We start from the raw sequence: 16737 nt of genomic DNA, 5'->3' as shown, positions 1-16737 counted from the left end.
GCTTTATCCAATCATGGTTAAGTGTTTTAAACTCCATTTCAATCATTGAAACATTCTCGGAAGACGGGAATAGTTGTCTCACACAAACTATTAGCTTCAAAGCAATTTTCAAGTGATCGAATGATCAATAGGAAATATTCCGAGTCTACATCTACTAACCATCTCACACAAATCATGTAAGATGTTACCAGGCGATTTTGACATGATCATCTTTTGACTTTCGTGAAGATGAACTTGGTTAAAGCGAACGCTTACCAACACATATTTCGAGAAATATGTAAGCGAGTTGAACTCAACTTGAAATATCAGATGTGCATAATTGAAGTCTATATAGATATACGACTTTCATCTCAAATAGGAGATAGATTAGATAAAATTTTGAGTGATAGATGAGTTCAAGTCTCCACATACCTTTTGTTGATGAAGTTCCACAAGCTCCCCTTAGTATTTCTTCGTCTTCAATCGATGAACGCCGTGAAGTCTAATGCTCAACTACACTTTCTATCCTAATCCAAGACTTAGCTATAAGTAGACTAGAAATCAAGACTTATAATTTTGGCAACTAAACTTGACAATAAGCTTGAGATAGCAACGCTTGCGAGTTCGACCGAGCAGCGCTCTAACAATCTCCCCCTTTGTCAATTTTAGTGACAAAACTATCAATACATATGGAATACAAAATAAATAAAATTTGTAGCTCTCAATCCAAATGCTTGATTTCCTTGGTTCTTCAACATTACTTGAAATCTTCGTCACTTCCAAGTACTCCAGTGATTCTGAATGTGTTCAACTCAGCATCATAGTTGTTGAAGATCCGTAGCTATAACAATGAAAAAACAGTTGCTCTCAATCATTGTTATACAATGTCATAGTATTATTACACAGCATCAAAGTCCAATTGTATCACAACTTTGACAATAATACTATGGTGATATGTATCACTCCCCCTTAGTCAATACTTCATCTCACATGAAAACCACACCCCCTTACATAATGATCCGTAAACCATATGTATTTGTAGTGTGAACTACACATTAGTTCTCCCCCTTTTTGTCAATAAAATTGGCAAAGGTACGAAAACTACTGGCATCCTAACTAGTGGTGTTTTAAACCAATAAACAAACAACTCTTGTAAATGAAGGCAATATCATTGAATGAAATTTCCATAGAGATACTTCATGACCAAAAGAAAACATATCAACTTTGTTTAGATGCAATCATATAGCCGAAATTAAATGCATTCATCAAGGAGTTTATAAATATACAAGAAAACTCCTACAATGTTCCACAGACACACTCCCCACAAAGATTTGGCAATTAAGCACAAGTTCAATTAAGAACTCTCCCCCATAAAATATCATTCCAAAAAGAACAACAAGAGCGACCTTACTTTCACAAGAAAATAAGGATTTCTTTGGACAATAACAAATCACATGAAACATGAATTTGTATCCAAAATACTCAACTAAATTAACCACAAGAGAACCATGATTAATTTAATCGTAGATGCTCACATAAGAGAACTTACGAAGCCGCACAGTATTTACACAAAGATGTGGATCAGGAAAGGACCATTACTGCGGAATATTCAAAGATTCATTCTATTTTCATCAATATTTTCATAGAGACATGTAATATACTTAATCTTTGTAAACAAAAGTTCATCCTATCTTCCGTCAATATTTGCATAGTGACATAATAGGCTTAACTTTTGTTTGTCAAAAGTTCATTCAATCTTTTATCAATAATGACATATGAAAGACTTAACTTTTGACATATATGGGACAATCATCCCATAACAAGTTGCAATATATAAAACCATAAAGATTAATACTGCAAAATCATCTTCCAAATAAACTTTAGAATTTAAATAAATAAATCTAAAAACATTGGAAGATGAAAATCGTTGGAAATAGCTATGTGTACTCACAATAATGGCCCAAACCCTAGTTATCCTTCTTAAAACACAAGAATAAATTCTCATAAGAAGTTTCCTAGACAAAATAAATAAATCCTAGGAAGAACTAAACCGAGAGTCATCAGACATGACCAGCAACCAGAGATCGAACATAGACAAGTTCATCAGTTGCTTTCTTCAGTTCGTTTTTCAGAAATTCAAGATCCTTTGTTGCAATTCCAAGTTGTTCACGAACGACTTCAAAATCTCGAAGAAGATTTTCTTCCAACTGGAAGTTTGTTTTCATGATCAACAGCATGATAGAAATTTATGAAAACAGGGTTTTAGTGAAACTCTATAACCTCGCCCTGGTCAACTTTGTCTTCCTTTTTGCATCCATCCATTGTGCACGCCTCAAAGATTCAGAGATTTTTTATTTTCTTGACATCACGGAACGTGTATGTATCAGGAGTAGAACATGATACGTATATATGAGTACATCATAGGGAAACCCTAGGAATACTCGTTTACGTCCGGTAAGGGTCGGGTGCACATACTCTCAAGGTTGCAAACCAGGTTCAGAACCAAGAGAGCAATGAAACCTAGTTTAAAAGTAGTTTTTGAAAAAATCAAAGACAAATTCTAAACAAATTAACTTAGCTCAAAAGAACATAAAATGATTATTGATAAACAACAACTCACTCGTCAATGGGAAGAAACCAAGAGATTTCAAGGTAAGCAACAAAGAGTATATTCTCAAAGAGTTATGATCGATATTAGACTATGAAATAGTATACTGGAGCAGGGCTCAACAGTGACATGATCATTTTAATAACAAAAAAAAAACATTATTAACACAACAAAGACCACTTTTCTCAAGACACATGAACTTCTAGAGAATTATGAGCATCCTCGCACAGTTACACCGAGGATGCCCCTTTTTGGCAGTCAAGTTGTATTTTGATGAGCATATTTCTCATCAAGTATATTGACATTTTCCCTTTTTTTTTCTTCAGACGAAACATAAGGGTTAGTCAATGGAGAGTTAACAAGAGGGGGAAAAGAGATACCTGAAACTGCTTTCATTCTTAATGTTGCGTTTGAGTCTATTTATACTTGTCTTGAGCTCCGAGACACGATTATTGATGTGAATGTAATCTGGAGAAGACATTTTAGATTCAAGACTTTCTTCAGTGAAATTCAAAGCGTTTGAACTTTTCTTCTCCCTTTTATGATTTTTTCTCTTCACGGAGTGATTTAAAGAGTCAGTTGTCCATATGACATTTTTCCCTTTACAATTGTAAACAGGTTTGGGTCATATTTACAATCAAGAATTGGCTCATCACAGCACTTTTCTTGATTGCAGGCAAGACCTTTTAATCCAGCAAAATGAGACGCTTGTTTAATTACTTCTTTAGACATCCATACAAGAATGTTATGAAGTTTTTCATTCCGCAGTCGAAAACGACATCTCATTTCAAGGTGACCTTTGTTTCCGAAATAATAACAGTTGTAGGGAATTAATGTTTTTGACTGTTCTCACATGAGCTAATTTCAAAGATGGACTAACTTTGTTCATAGGAACATCGGCAACTGAAGAAAGTTTTTCACTTTTGATGTCAGTGAAATTTTCACTTAGGAAGTTGTCATTAGCACAGACAAAATTGATCTTACTAGTACTTGGAGCGTCTATTCCTTTATAGCCCAGACCACGTGTATCACGATGTTCTTTACATGCTCCCAGCATAATAGATAATTTTGTAGAGATAACATTGAATTTTTTCAGATTCTCTTCCAGTGATTTGACTTTATCAACAGCAGCAGCAAGATCAGTCTCCAATTGTTTTTCTTTAGTGAGAAGGATGGTTTCTCTGTCGTTATAACATTTTTGTTGAGTCATATTTTGCTTCAATTTCTGCAAGTCTTTATTTCAACACAAAGATATTTCGATGAAGATTATCACATTCAAAATTCTTTAAAAGCACATCTTCTTCACGATCTTTAAGAATAGGTTGTAAAAGTTTGTAACCGCAATCATATCCCTTAAAGAGTTTTCTCAATTTCCTGTCTTCTTAACAGAGAGGAATCAAATATTCATCCAAGCAAGCAGTTGACTTATTTTCTTTAAGAGATTGTCAAAAAGCTTGATATATTGTGAGACTTCTTCATCAAGATCTTGTCCCTCTTTTGAATCTGAAAAACAGGGGGTAGAACAACCGCACCCAATATTTCGATTAGCAATCTGTATGGACTAACTCCAATATACTTTCAAGAGAATCAACTAGAATCAATCTTAATAAAGTATATCAAAGATTTATATCTCTCTTTCTCGATTCAATTCTTACTCAAGCAAATATAAATCTGCAAGTCTAATTGAATACAAGAGAAATCACTTGAACGGCACCAAAGACAAATATTCAAGGATCAATCAATTTCAATCAACAACCAAAGGTTGGATTTCACAATTGATCGATACAACGCACAACCTGTGATATTTCAATTATATAACAAAATATAATGCGGAATAGAAATAACACAGACACTAGAAGTTTTATTAACGAGGAAACCGCAAATACAGAAAAACCTCGGGACCTAGTTCAGATTGAACACCACACTATATTAAGCCGCTACAGATACTAGCCTACTACAAAATAACTTTGGTCTGGACTGTAGTTGAATCCCAATCAATCTTACACTAATCCAAGGTAAAGTTGCGCTCCTTACGTCTATGATCCCAAAAGGTTACTACGCACTTGATTCCCTTAGCTGATCTCACCCACAACTAAGAATTTCTACGACCCAAAGTCGAAGACTTTAATAAACAAATCTGTATCACACAGAAAAGTCTACAGTAATAGATAAATATGTCTCCCACAGAAATACATACGAGTTTTGTGTCGTCTTTTGTATCAAGGTGAACAGGAACCAATTGATAAACCAGACTTATATTCCCGAAGAACAGCTCAGTATTATCAATCACCATACAATAATCTTAATCGACTCGGCGAAAGAAGATATTGTGGAATCACAAACGATGAGACGAAGATGTTTGTGATTACTTTTATATATTGTCTATCGTAGATATCAATATCAAGCCAATCATTACGATCGTACTCAATACGATAGAAACAGCAAGATCAGATCACACAACTACAAGAAAGTAGTATCGGTCTGGCTTCACAATCCCAATGAAGTCTTCAAGTCGTTAACCTACAGGGTCTCGGTAGAAACCTAAGGTTAAAGGAGAATCGACTCTAGCTAATACAACTAGTATCACGCAGGAGGTGTGGGGATTAGGTTTCCCAGTTGCTAGAGTTCTCCCTTATATAGTCTTTCAAATCAGGGCTTGCAATCAATGTTAGCTTAGTAACAAAGAATTCAATATTCACCGTTAGATGAAAACCTGATTAGATTGAAGCTAATATCTTTCAACCGTTAGATCAAAAAGTTAGCTTGTTACACACAAATGAAATGCACGATTTTAGGCTTGTGTAACCGTACCCAAACATGTACATTAAGTTGGTTCACCGTAGTTAACCAAATGGTTAGCCATATGAGCACTTCCATATTAACTGTATTCTTCTTTACCATAACTAGTTCAAATGACTCAAATGAACTAGTTAGAGAGTTTTTCAATTGCTTAGATCTTATAGAAGTATACAAGACACAATCGAAGCAAAAACGATTTGATTCACTCGAATCGATTCATGAACTTTATAGCCACGGTTTGTAAACTTGCATTCCTTAGTTAATATAAGTATAAGTTCACGAATAATCGTTTTTAGAAAATAATCAACCTAAGTACACGGACTAGGTATGCGGACTTAAGTACCCGGAATAAGTTTGTAAACAATTCACAAACTCCAGCAGATTTTCTCGGGACGAGAACCTCCGATAAATCGTGGAATGGGTTCGCAGACTCTGTTCTGGTTTTCCTGATCAGCAAAGTACGCATACTTTGGTTCAAGGAATAAGGACTTATACATATATGTGTTACCACACAATGCATATATCCAACAATGGTTATATATTCTAAACTCTCATTTCAATAATTGAAACATTCTTAGAGGACGTTATATAGTTGTTATTCACAAACTATTTTTCGTCAAAGCCATTTTCAAGTAATTGAAACATAATACGACTTTCGTCACTAGGTAAAGATGAACTTTTCCAAAGTGAAAGCTTACCAACACATATTTCGAGAAATAGATAAGCGATATAAACTCGTCTCGAAATAGCAAATATGTATAATCAAAGTCTATATAGTAAAACGACATTTGTCTCAAGATAGGAGATAGAGTAGACAGACTTTTGAGTGATAGATAGTTCAAGTCTCCACATACCTTTTAGTCGATGAAGTTCCACCAGTTCCTTGAGTAGTTCTTCGTCTTATATGATGATCGTCATGGAGTTCTTCAGCTCAACTACACTTTTTATCCTAGTCCGAGACTTAGCTATAGTAGACTAGAAATCAAGACTTATAGTTTTGATCACTAACATTGACAAACATGCTTCAGATAGCAACGCATGCGAGTTCGACCGAGCAGTGCTCTAACAGAATCACTTTTATCTGAAAGATCATCCAACTGTTCATCTAGGGATTTTTCCCAGTCGAACATAGTTTCAGTCAATGGAGAAGATATGAGAGGTTTCTCAGTAGACTCAAGGATTTAAACTAAAACAGAGGGATTCTGAACTGGTGATGCGTTGTCAGAGATAATATTATTTTCCATAGGGTCAGGTCGCTACAAACTCAGACTTATAAGGTCTTGAACGTGTTTGCCTGCTCTGATACCAACTGAAAAAGCGGAGTTCTAACAACCACACCCAATATTTTGCTTAGCAATCTTTATGGACTAACTCCAATATACTTTCAAGAGAATCAACTAGACAGTCAGACTCAATCTTAAGAAAAGTATATCAAAGAGTTATATCTCTATTTCTCAATTAAACCCCCAATCAACTAAATAGGAATTTGCGACCCCGATTGAATATAAGAATAACTTGGACGTTATCAAAAACCAATATCGAAGTGTCAATCAATTTAATCAACAACCAAAGGTTGAATTCACAATTGATTTAACTTATCGACAACCTGTGATATTTCAATTATATAAACAAATATAATGCGAAAAAGAAATAACACAGACACCAGAAATTTTGTTAACGAGGAAAGAGCAAATGCAGAAAAACCCTGGGACCTATTCCAGGTTTGAACACCAAACTGTATTAATCCGCTACAGACACTAGCCTACTCCAAGTTAACTTCGGACTGGAATGTAGTTGGGCCCTAACCAATATCACACTGATCAAGGTACAGTTGCGCTCCTTACGTCTCTATATCCCAGCAGGACTCTACGCACATGATTCTCTTAGTTGATATCACCCACAACTAAAAGTTGCTATGACCCAAATTTGAAGACTTGATAAACCAATCTGTCTCACACAGAAAAGTCTGTTGTATAGATAAAACTGTCTGCCACAGATAAACCTATGATTTTGTTTCGTCTTTTGATAAATCAAGGTGAACAGAAACCAATTGATATATCGGACTTATATTCCCGAAGAACAGCCCAGAAATATCAATACCTCATAATAATCCCAATCGTATGGTAGCGAAACAAGATATTGTGGAATTACAAACGATGAGACGAAGATGTTTGTGACTACTTTTTATCTTTCCTATCGGAGATTAAATATCGAACAAATCTTGGAGAAGATAGTACTCAATCACGATAGAAAACAACAAGGTCAGAACACGCAACTACAGAGAAAATAGTTGGGTATGGCTTCACAATCCCAATGAAGTCTTCAAGTCATTGACCTATAGGGTTTCGTGAAAAACCTAAGGTTAAAGGAGAATCGACTCTAGTCGCAACTAGTATCACACATCAGGTATGGGGATTAGGTTTCCTAGTTGTAGAGTTCTCCTTTATATAGTCTTCAAATCAGGGTTAGCAATCAATGTTACCTTGGTAAGAAAGCATTCAATATTCATCGTTAGATGAAAACTCGATTAGACTCAAGCTAATATCTTTCAACCGTTAGATCGAACTTAGCTTGTTACACACAAATGAAAAGTGACTTCCTTTAGATAAGAGTAACAGTACCTAAACGTGTACACCTTTGTTGGCTCAATAATAGTTAACCGAAGTTAGCCATATGAACACTTTCATATCAACCATATTCATCTTAACCTTAACTAGTTCAAATGACTCACATGAAGCTAGTTCTAGAATTGTTCAATTGTTTATATTCTCATAGAAGTGTACGAGACATAACTGAAGCAAAATCGATTCTGATTCACATGAATTAATTCATGAACATTATAGCCACAGTTTGAAAAAGATTGCATTCCTTATTATATAAATTTATTAGTTCATGAACAAATCGATTTTAGAACATAACCTACTCAAGTATGCAAATGAGTACGCATACCTAAGTAGTCGGACTTAGTTTGGGTTCGCCAATATGCGAACGGGTACGCATACCTTCCAAACTCGGTAGGCATAAATTGTCGGACTTGAACTTCACGCCAGTACGCGTACCGGTATGCGTACAGGGTTCCTGGACTTTCACTAAATCAACCAATACGCATACGGGTATGCATACTATGGTTCCCGGACTTGTATTACATATATGCAAGTACGCATACTATGCTTTATCCAGTCATGGTTATGTGTTCTAAACTCCATTTCAATCATTGAAGAAGGTGTGCCGAGGCTTATAAGGTGTGTTATCAGTGACCTCAGTAATACAATTGAGAAAGACCTAAATGACGCCAAGAAAAAGGTATCTCGATAACTTTCTTACGATAGTGATTTATTACTCGATGTGTACATTAATATACACCTTGATAAGGTGTGCAAGATTATATATTGGTGATAGATTTTAAAAGAACTTGTCTCGTGAACAACAATATACACCTACACATGTAACACAGGTGTAAAATATATTACACCTATGATCAATATTTATACTTTGGCATGTTTTCAGATGCAACCATGATGGGTAAAGGATTACAGTGATGAAGAGCAACTGCTTCTAGATGAGTACAGAAAGATGAAACAATCCAATAACACAGATGCACTGAAGGAAAATATGCGCATATGAAAAATGCAAAGAGAGGAACTACATGAGGAGCATTCTGAATTGCATCTTAAACATAGAAGGCTTGTTACTTTCATTGAAGAGCAGAGATGAAAATTTTATGCATCTGATGTCAGCAAATTGCCAAATCACGAGGTGAATTATTTATGTGTTGACACTTTGCAACAAATCTTTGCATTTGCAAAAGAGTTACAAAGTGAGAGTGATGAGAGTGAGTAAGAAGAGGACAAGGAGGACGAGGAGGGTGGCGAAGGTGATGATGATGAGGATAATGACGAGGAGGAGGGTGGTGAATGTGATGATGATGAGGATGATGAAGAAGAGGAGGGTAGTGAAGGTGATGATCAGGAAGATGATGAGGAGGACAAGGAGGAGGATCACATGGACCTGAGTGAAAGCAAGATTGGAAATGAAAATAAAGATGGGGATGACAACAAGATTGTAAGGGAATCTGACAAGAATGAACTTCAGTATAAAACTGCTAATATACCAAGGTATAACATCATTTTTATTAAAAATATCACAGTCATTTATTTTCATCTTCTTTATGTTGTACATCGTTGTACACCAATGTGCTTAACTCGTACCTTTTATCAAAAATTGCATCTTTAAGCGCTCCTTTATCAAAGACAAATTAAGAAAATGATGGGGAATATGGAGGTGAATCTGACAAAGAAGTTGAGTCTGCTAACCAGCTGAGGTATGATGATCTCAGCTCACATTTCTTTTCATCTTCTGTATATGTACATACTTGTACACCAGTGCTAAAAAACATACATATAATTGTGCACAACTTTGTACACCCTTAAAATTTCGCAAAAATATCTGTATTTTTCAGCACTTTTTTCATTTTCTGGAGTTGATAGTGAAACTTCTAACAATCCTAGGTATGAAGAAAATGATCTCAGCTTACACTTCTTTTCATTTTTTCTATGTGTGTACAAAATGTACACCTTTGTAATTTCTTATGTATTTGTGTACATACTTGTACACCAGTATACAACTTTGTATACCCTTAAAAATTCTTAAAATATTGCATTTTTCAGTACTCCTATGTCAAAGACAAATGAAGATAAAGAATGTTAGAGCACTTCTCGGTCGAACGCGCAAGCGTTGCTATCTCAAGCTTTCTTGTCAAGTTTAGTTGCCAAGACTATAAGTCTTGATTTCTAGTCTACTTATAGCAGAGTCTCGAATTAGGATAGAAAGTGTAGTTGAGATTTAGACTTCACGGCGTTCATCGATTGAAGACGAAGAACTACTAAGAGGAGCTTGTGGAACTTCATCAACAAAAGGTATGTGGAGACTTGAACTTATATATCACTCAAAAGTCTATCTACTCTATCTCCTATTTGAGACAAAAGTCGTATAGCTATATATACTTCGATTATACATATTTGATATTTCGAGCTGAATTTAACTCGCTTTCATATTTATCGATATGTGTGTTGGTAAGCTTTCGACTTAACCAAGTTCATCTTATATTCTTGACGAAAGTCAAAAGATGATCATATGAAAATCACCTGGTAACATCTTACATGATTTGTGTGAGACGGTCATTTGATGTAGAATCGAAATATTTCGTATTGATCTATCGATCACTTGAAAATTGCTTTGAAGCTAATAGTTTGTGTGACACAGCTATTGTCGTCTTCCGAAATATTTCAATGATTGAATGGGAGTTTAGAACTATTAACCATGATTGGATATAGCACAGTATGCGTACTTAAATGCTAACTGTTGCAAGTTATTCCAAGTCCGGGAACAATGGTATGCATACCCATATACGTACTGGTTGGTTTATGAAAGTCCGAGAACTTAGTATGCATACCCGTATGCGTACTAGCGTAAGTTCATGTCCGTCCACTTAGGTATGCGTACCCGTTCGCATACTGGCGAACCTAAACTTAGTCCGACCACTTAGGTATGTGTACCCATTTGCATACTTGAGTAGGTTATGTTCTAAAATCGGTTTGTTCATGAACTAATACATTTATATATTAAGGAATGCAATATTTTGCAAACCGTGGCTATAATGTTTATGAATCGATTCGAGTGAATCAAAACCGATTTTGCTTCAATTGTGTCTTGTATACTTCTATGAGAATATAAACAATTGAACAACTCTAGAACTAGTTTTATTTGAGTTATTTGAACTAGTTATGGTTAAGATGAATAAGGTTGATATGAAAGTGTTCATATGGATAACTTCGGTTAACTATTGTTGAGCCAACAAGGTGTACACGTTTAGGTACGGTTACTCATATCTAAATGAAGTCACTTTTCATTTGTGTGTAACTAGCTAAGTTCGATCTAACCGTTGAAAGATATTATCTTGAGTCTAATCAGGTTTTCATCTAACGGTGAATATTGAATGCTTTGTCACCAAGTTAACATTGATAGCAAACTCTGATTTGAAGATTATATAAGGGACAACTCGCGACTAGAGTCGATTCTCCTTTAACCTTAGTTTTTTTTCAAAACCATGTAGGTTAAAGACTTGAAGACTTCATTGGGATTGGGAATCCAGACCCAACTATTTCTATGTAGTTGCGTGTTATGATCTTGCTGTTTTCTATCGCGATTGAGTACTATCTTCTCTAAGATTTTCTCGAGATTTAATCTCCGATAGGCAAGATAAAAACTAGTCACAAACATCTTCGTCTCATCGTTTTTGATTCCACAATATCTTGTTTCGCTACCATGTGATTAAGACTATTGTGAGTTGATTGATATTACTAAGTTGTTCTTCAGGAATATAAGTCCGATGTATCAATTGGTTCATGTATACCTTGATTTATCGAAAGACGGAACAAAACTCATAGATATTTCTGTGGGAGAGAGATTTATCTATTCAATAGACTTTTCTGTGTGAGACAGATTTGTTTATCAAGTCTTCGACTTTGGGTCGTACCAACTCTTAGTTGTGGGTGAGATCATCTAAGGGAGTCAAGTACGTAGAGTCCTGCTAGGATTCAAAGGCGTAAGGAACACGGATGTACCTTGATCAGTGTGAGATTGGTTAGGGCTCAACTACATTCCAGTCTGAAGTTAACTTGGAGTAGGCTAGTGTCTGTAGCGGATTAATACAATATGGTATTCAAATCTGAACTGGGTCTCGGGGTTTTTCTGCATTTTCGGTTTCCTCGTTAACAAAATTTCTGGTGTCTGTGTTATTTCTTTTCCGCATTATATTTGTTTATATAATTGAAATATCACAGGTTGTGCGTAGTTCAATCAATTAGATAATCCAACCTTTGGTTGTTGATATAAATTGATTGACACTTGAACATTGGTCTTTGGTACCGTTCAAGTTGTTTCACATAATAATCAGGCTCGCATATTTCTGTCTGTTTGATTTGTTGATTACATTGTGAAACAGAGATACAACTCTTGGATATATTTCTATTGATTGAGTATGATTGTCTAGTTGATTCTCTTGGAATTATATTGGAGTTTGTCCATACAGATTTCCTAAAAAAAATATTGGGTGAGGTTGTTAGACCCCCGTTTTTTCAAAGAACACCAGGTGCACCTTGATAACCGGAATGTGATGGATACAACCCAAACTTCTGAAGAATCATTTGACGATGCTATGGTAATCGCAGTTCAAGTCATATCACATTTGAATCCTGAAAACATATTGCTGGTTGAAGAAAATGTGATTTTACTCACACAGGGAGAAGATCCAGATACGACACCTCATTCTAGAGAACTTGTCTGAAACTGTGTTCGTGAAGCTTGAAAAAGGTTGTTACAAAACGGAACCACCTGAAGTGAAGGAAAGGATGGCAACCATGATCCGTAATGATTGTCCGGGATTCTCATTATTGAGACAAGAGGATCCTAAAGAAGAGTCATCACAAAAATCATTATCCAGTGAAGATGTATGAGAAAGGATCGTTGCTAAACCAATGCAATTCATTCAAGTGAATCAAAGTGTTTTTTTTTCAACAGACAAGAAGTTGAAGAAGATAAATCAGAAATACCCCAACAAAGACAAGAGCGGGGAAAGTGAAGGAAGCAGAGATGTTGAGGATAAAAGCGGTTGGCAAGTTGTCGAAGACACCACAACAAAAGAGAGTTGCAAGAAAAAATCTAGATCCTGACTTCACCTAGGGTAAAAACATACCAGTTGGGATAAAAGTCGATCAAAAAGGTACGGGAAAGGTACAAGAAGTAGGCTATCATGTACCACTAAGGAGAAAGGAAAATGACTATCATCCATCGTTACCATTGCCAGATATTCGTCAATCCCCACTATACCAAGGCATGGAACAAGGAGAGGACAAAAAAAGGATACAAAAGTTCTTTGATAATGCAAACCTGGGGTAAGTTCACAAATCACTACCTTTCAATCTCCACATGATTGAATATTATAAAAAAAAGTCATGTGCACCATTATGTACACCATGTTAAGATTTTCTCTATGATTATGCATCATTGTACCTTGGGAAGTAACGAAACTATAAGAACTTGAATTGAAGGAAGATATGTTTGTTGTGGGACGAGTACTGTGTAACCTAATGTTCAACAAAGATCTGGATCAAGAGGTACTACAGTTCTACATCTATAAACGTAGAAATACAATTGTCAGAGATAGTATTCGTCATCTAGGTGATGAAAAGTACTTGCTCTGTGAAATAACAGGTCCTACTGCATGTGTAAGTTTCTCAAACAAATCAAACATCATATATAATTCGGTTTACTTAGGTACTTTAATGTTGATTAAATCTACATCAACAATAATAGGTGTGTACACATTTGTACATGTTGGATTTGTTAGATTTCTTTAGGTGTGTACACAGTTGTACACCAGTATGATATATGATTGATACATGGTCTGTTTTTTGTTGGCATGCATGCTTGATTGTTAGATTTATTTAGGTGTGTACGTAGTTTTACACCTCATGGATATATGGTCTGATTTGTTATTTTTCTGTAGGAGCGTATATGCTTGTATACTATTGTGTTATCTCACACATGTATGCTCCGATTTATGTGTACCTAATTCATCTAATGTACCAAAAAATTATTGATTGCAGTACTATGTGAAGCATAATATGACCAACATGGTAAAAGAGCTTGTGGTTGATTTCATAAGGGACATTCCGGAGAATATAAAAGTTCAAGTAATCCCCATGAATCATTCTACAAAGAGAATGAAATAGGAAGGCACTGGTCGCTATTGAAATTTGATTTTAAATCTCTTAAATGGAAGTTGTATAACTCCTTGCACTCAGAAAATGAGGATACGTATAAAGATTAAGCACAACAAATGGCATATACAATGAAAATGGAACTAGACAAGAAGAGAGCGTTAATGGGTCATCCACCTATAGAAGAGCATGAAAGAAACGTCAAGCCATGCCCGACACAAGGAATCAACCCAGATTTCCTTGTCTACACTTGTTACTTTATGAAACGAAGTCTCAAGAAAAGAAAAACTATAGAAAGAGATGCAGAGGGTGGAACACATTTGTCAGCAAATGAGATTGAAAATGGTTGCCAAGATGCTGAAACCCATCAGAGGTTATGCCAAAGTGTTGGATGTAGCATACGATGCATCATACAAGGAGTGGCGAGAGATTAAAGGACTACCAACATTGAAAAGGAAAGTGTTTTTTATTAAACAAGATCACTTTCTGAATTTCTTCAAAATGTTTTTAATCTTTAGACAATTTTTTGTTTAAATTTCTGCTTAAGACTTATCACTACTTTAAAGACCTTGAATTAATCTTATTAATAGTTTGAATACCGGTGTTTTGAAATATCTGTAGACTTGTGTCAGACTTGCATGGTATCTTACATGTTAGAAAAAAATGTTATCAAAGTAGTGATGATAATGTTTTGTTGTTAATCAACAACTTCTCTTTCATTCTATCAAAATTTTTAAGGTGTACATGATTGTGCACATCTACTGACAGGTTATTAAAAACATTCACTATTCAATTCTTTAACACAGTAGAATGTGAGTGGTACTTGTACAAGTAAAATCCAAACTAGATACTTACAGAGAAATAACATACTATATATCACTGTAAAAGAAAAATAAATAAAGGGGTTCATAAAAACACATGTACTGACAGGTTAGAAAACTGAAGTGTATAGGAAAGTGTAGATAATGGTACACATGTACTGACAGATTTTTCTAATTATCCAGGCCTGCAAAATTGAAAAGACATTACCAAAAAGTAATTACACATAATTGAAAAGGCATCACCAAAAGTAAAACCAAAAACATAAAATCTTTCTAAACAAAATAACATAGTATCATCCATCGTACGGGAAGATGTACATAATGGTACACATGTAATGGCAGGTAAGAAAACTGAAGTGTACAGGAAGGTGTACATAATGGTACACATGTCCTGACACTAATTATCCAGGTCCATAGAATTGAATAGACAATACCAAAATTAAAAATATAAAATATAAAATCTTTCAAACAAAAATAACATATTAAAAAGCATCAAGGAAGTGAATAGGTAGCTCTGCTGTGATGACTAAGGGTGAAGCACTTTGTGCATCAAGAAAACTGAAGTGTATAGTAAGGAAAGTTGTGTCCAAGTAAATCATGGGCCTAAAATACTTATAGCTCCGCTTGCAAGCCCAAAAACATATGAAAATTCTCTGAAATCTTTTGGTTGCATAATCAATCTCAAATTTCACATAACCATCAGGATTAGTTTCCTCAATGGCATTGACAAACCAAACTAAATCACTATACGGTTTCTCGTCATCGTCAAACTGTTCTTCAAATATGTCTTCTTTCCCTATACGAGCATGGTGATACTTAATATTGGACCCATAAGTCTTTATAAAAAGTGAAATGATCTGATTGGGTGTTAAACTAGAATCTCCCTATATATTGTTTGTTATCAAATGCTTGACTAACTTGGTTGTCACCGGTGGACCCTTCAACCTCAAACCAACACCATAGCTGCAAAAAAAATTAAAAATTAAAAAGTAATGTGCACCACAGTGAATACCTAATTAGATATCAAAACCAACACCACATATGCAAAAACATCACATGGACCAAGCAAGAATAAGTAATTTACACCAAAATATACACCTAAAAAGCCTAGAGTAAGTAATGTGCACCACAATGTACACTTAAACAAGTCTACAAATATAAGGTGCACAACTATGTACACCACTATGGACATACACATAAAAGCCTAAAATAAGTAATGTGCATCACAAGTTACACCTAAAGAGCCTACATACATATATAAGGTGCAAATCTATGTACTCCATAAAAAAAGAATTAGTAATGCGGGCTAGTATGGACACCACTCACCTGTGAAGAATATTAGCATCTTTCAGAAGGAACCGGGAAGTGAATCATTCATGAAGAACCATCTTCTTTGCACTTTGCAGTATAACGAGTGTGGTCATTTTTTAGAATTTTAATTTTGTAACTAATAGCCATCTTGTACTTATCCACAACAATTCTAACTGCTTGAACACCATCGATAAATTCTTTACCTATCTTGTCAAAAATATAAATCTATCCATTGGAAATCATAGGATTGCATCATGATCTACCACCTTTACAAACTTAGGACTTTCAGTTACACAAGAATTTGCAGTATTAGAACCAAAAGCTAGTACCACAACCAGATTTAGAACGAGAAGTATGCTTCTGAATCACATCAACATTCAAATAGAAATATTCATTGTTAATAACAATAGTAAGAGCAATTTATCTTGCAGTTGTATAT

The 16737-nt window shown here is 35.1% G+C and overlaps 1 protein-coding gene across 1 annotated transcript; it reads left to right on the top strand.

The window, feature by feature from the left end:
- The first annotated feature begins 2573 nt into the window (after positions 1-2573).
- Positions 2574-12900, top strand: LOC113291717 (histone acetyltransferase GCN5-like). Its single transcript, XM_026541215.1, has 3 exons — positions 2574-2631; positions 9231-9501; positions 12687-12900. Exons 1-3 carry the CDS (start codon positions 2574-2576, stop codon positions 12898-12900), a joined length of 543 nt encoding a protein of 180 aa, XP_026397000.1.
- The last annotated feature ends 3837 nt before the right edge of the window (positions 12901-16737 follow it).

This window comes from Papaver somniferum, chromosome 6 (assembly GCF_003573695.1).
Source record: "Papaver somniferum cultivar HN1 chromosome 6, ASM357369v1, whole genome shotgun sequence".
In the NCBI taxonomy this organism is placed as follows: domain Eukaryota; kingdom Viridiplantae; phylum Streptophyta; class Magnoliopsida; order Ranunculales; family Papaveraceae; genus Papaver; species Papaver somniferum.
This window is presented reverse-complemented; position numbering and strand designations above follow the sequence as displayed.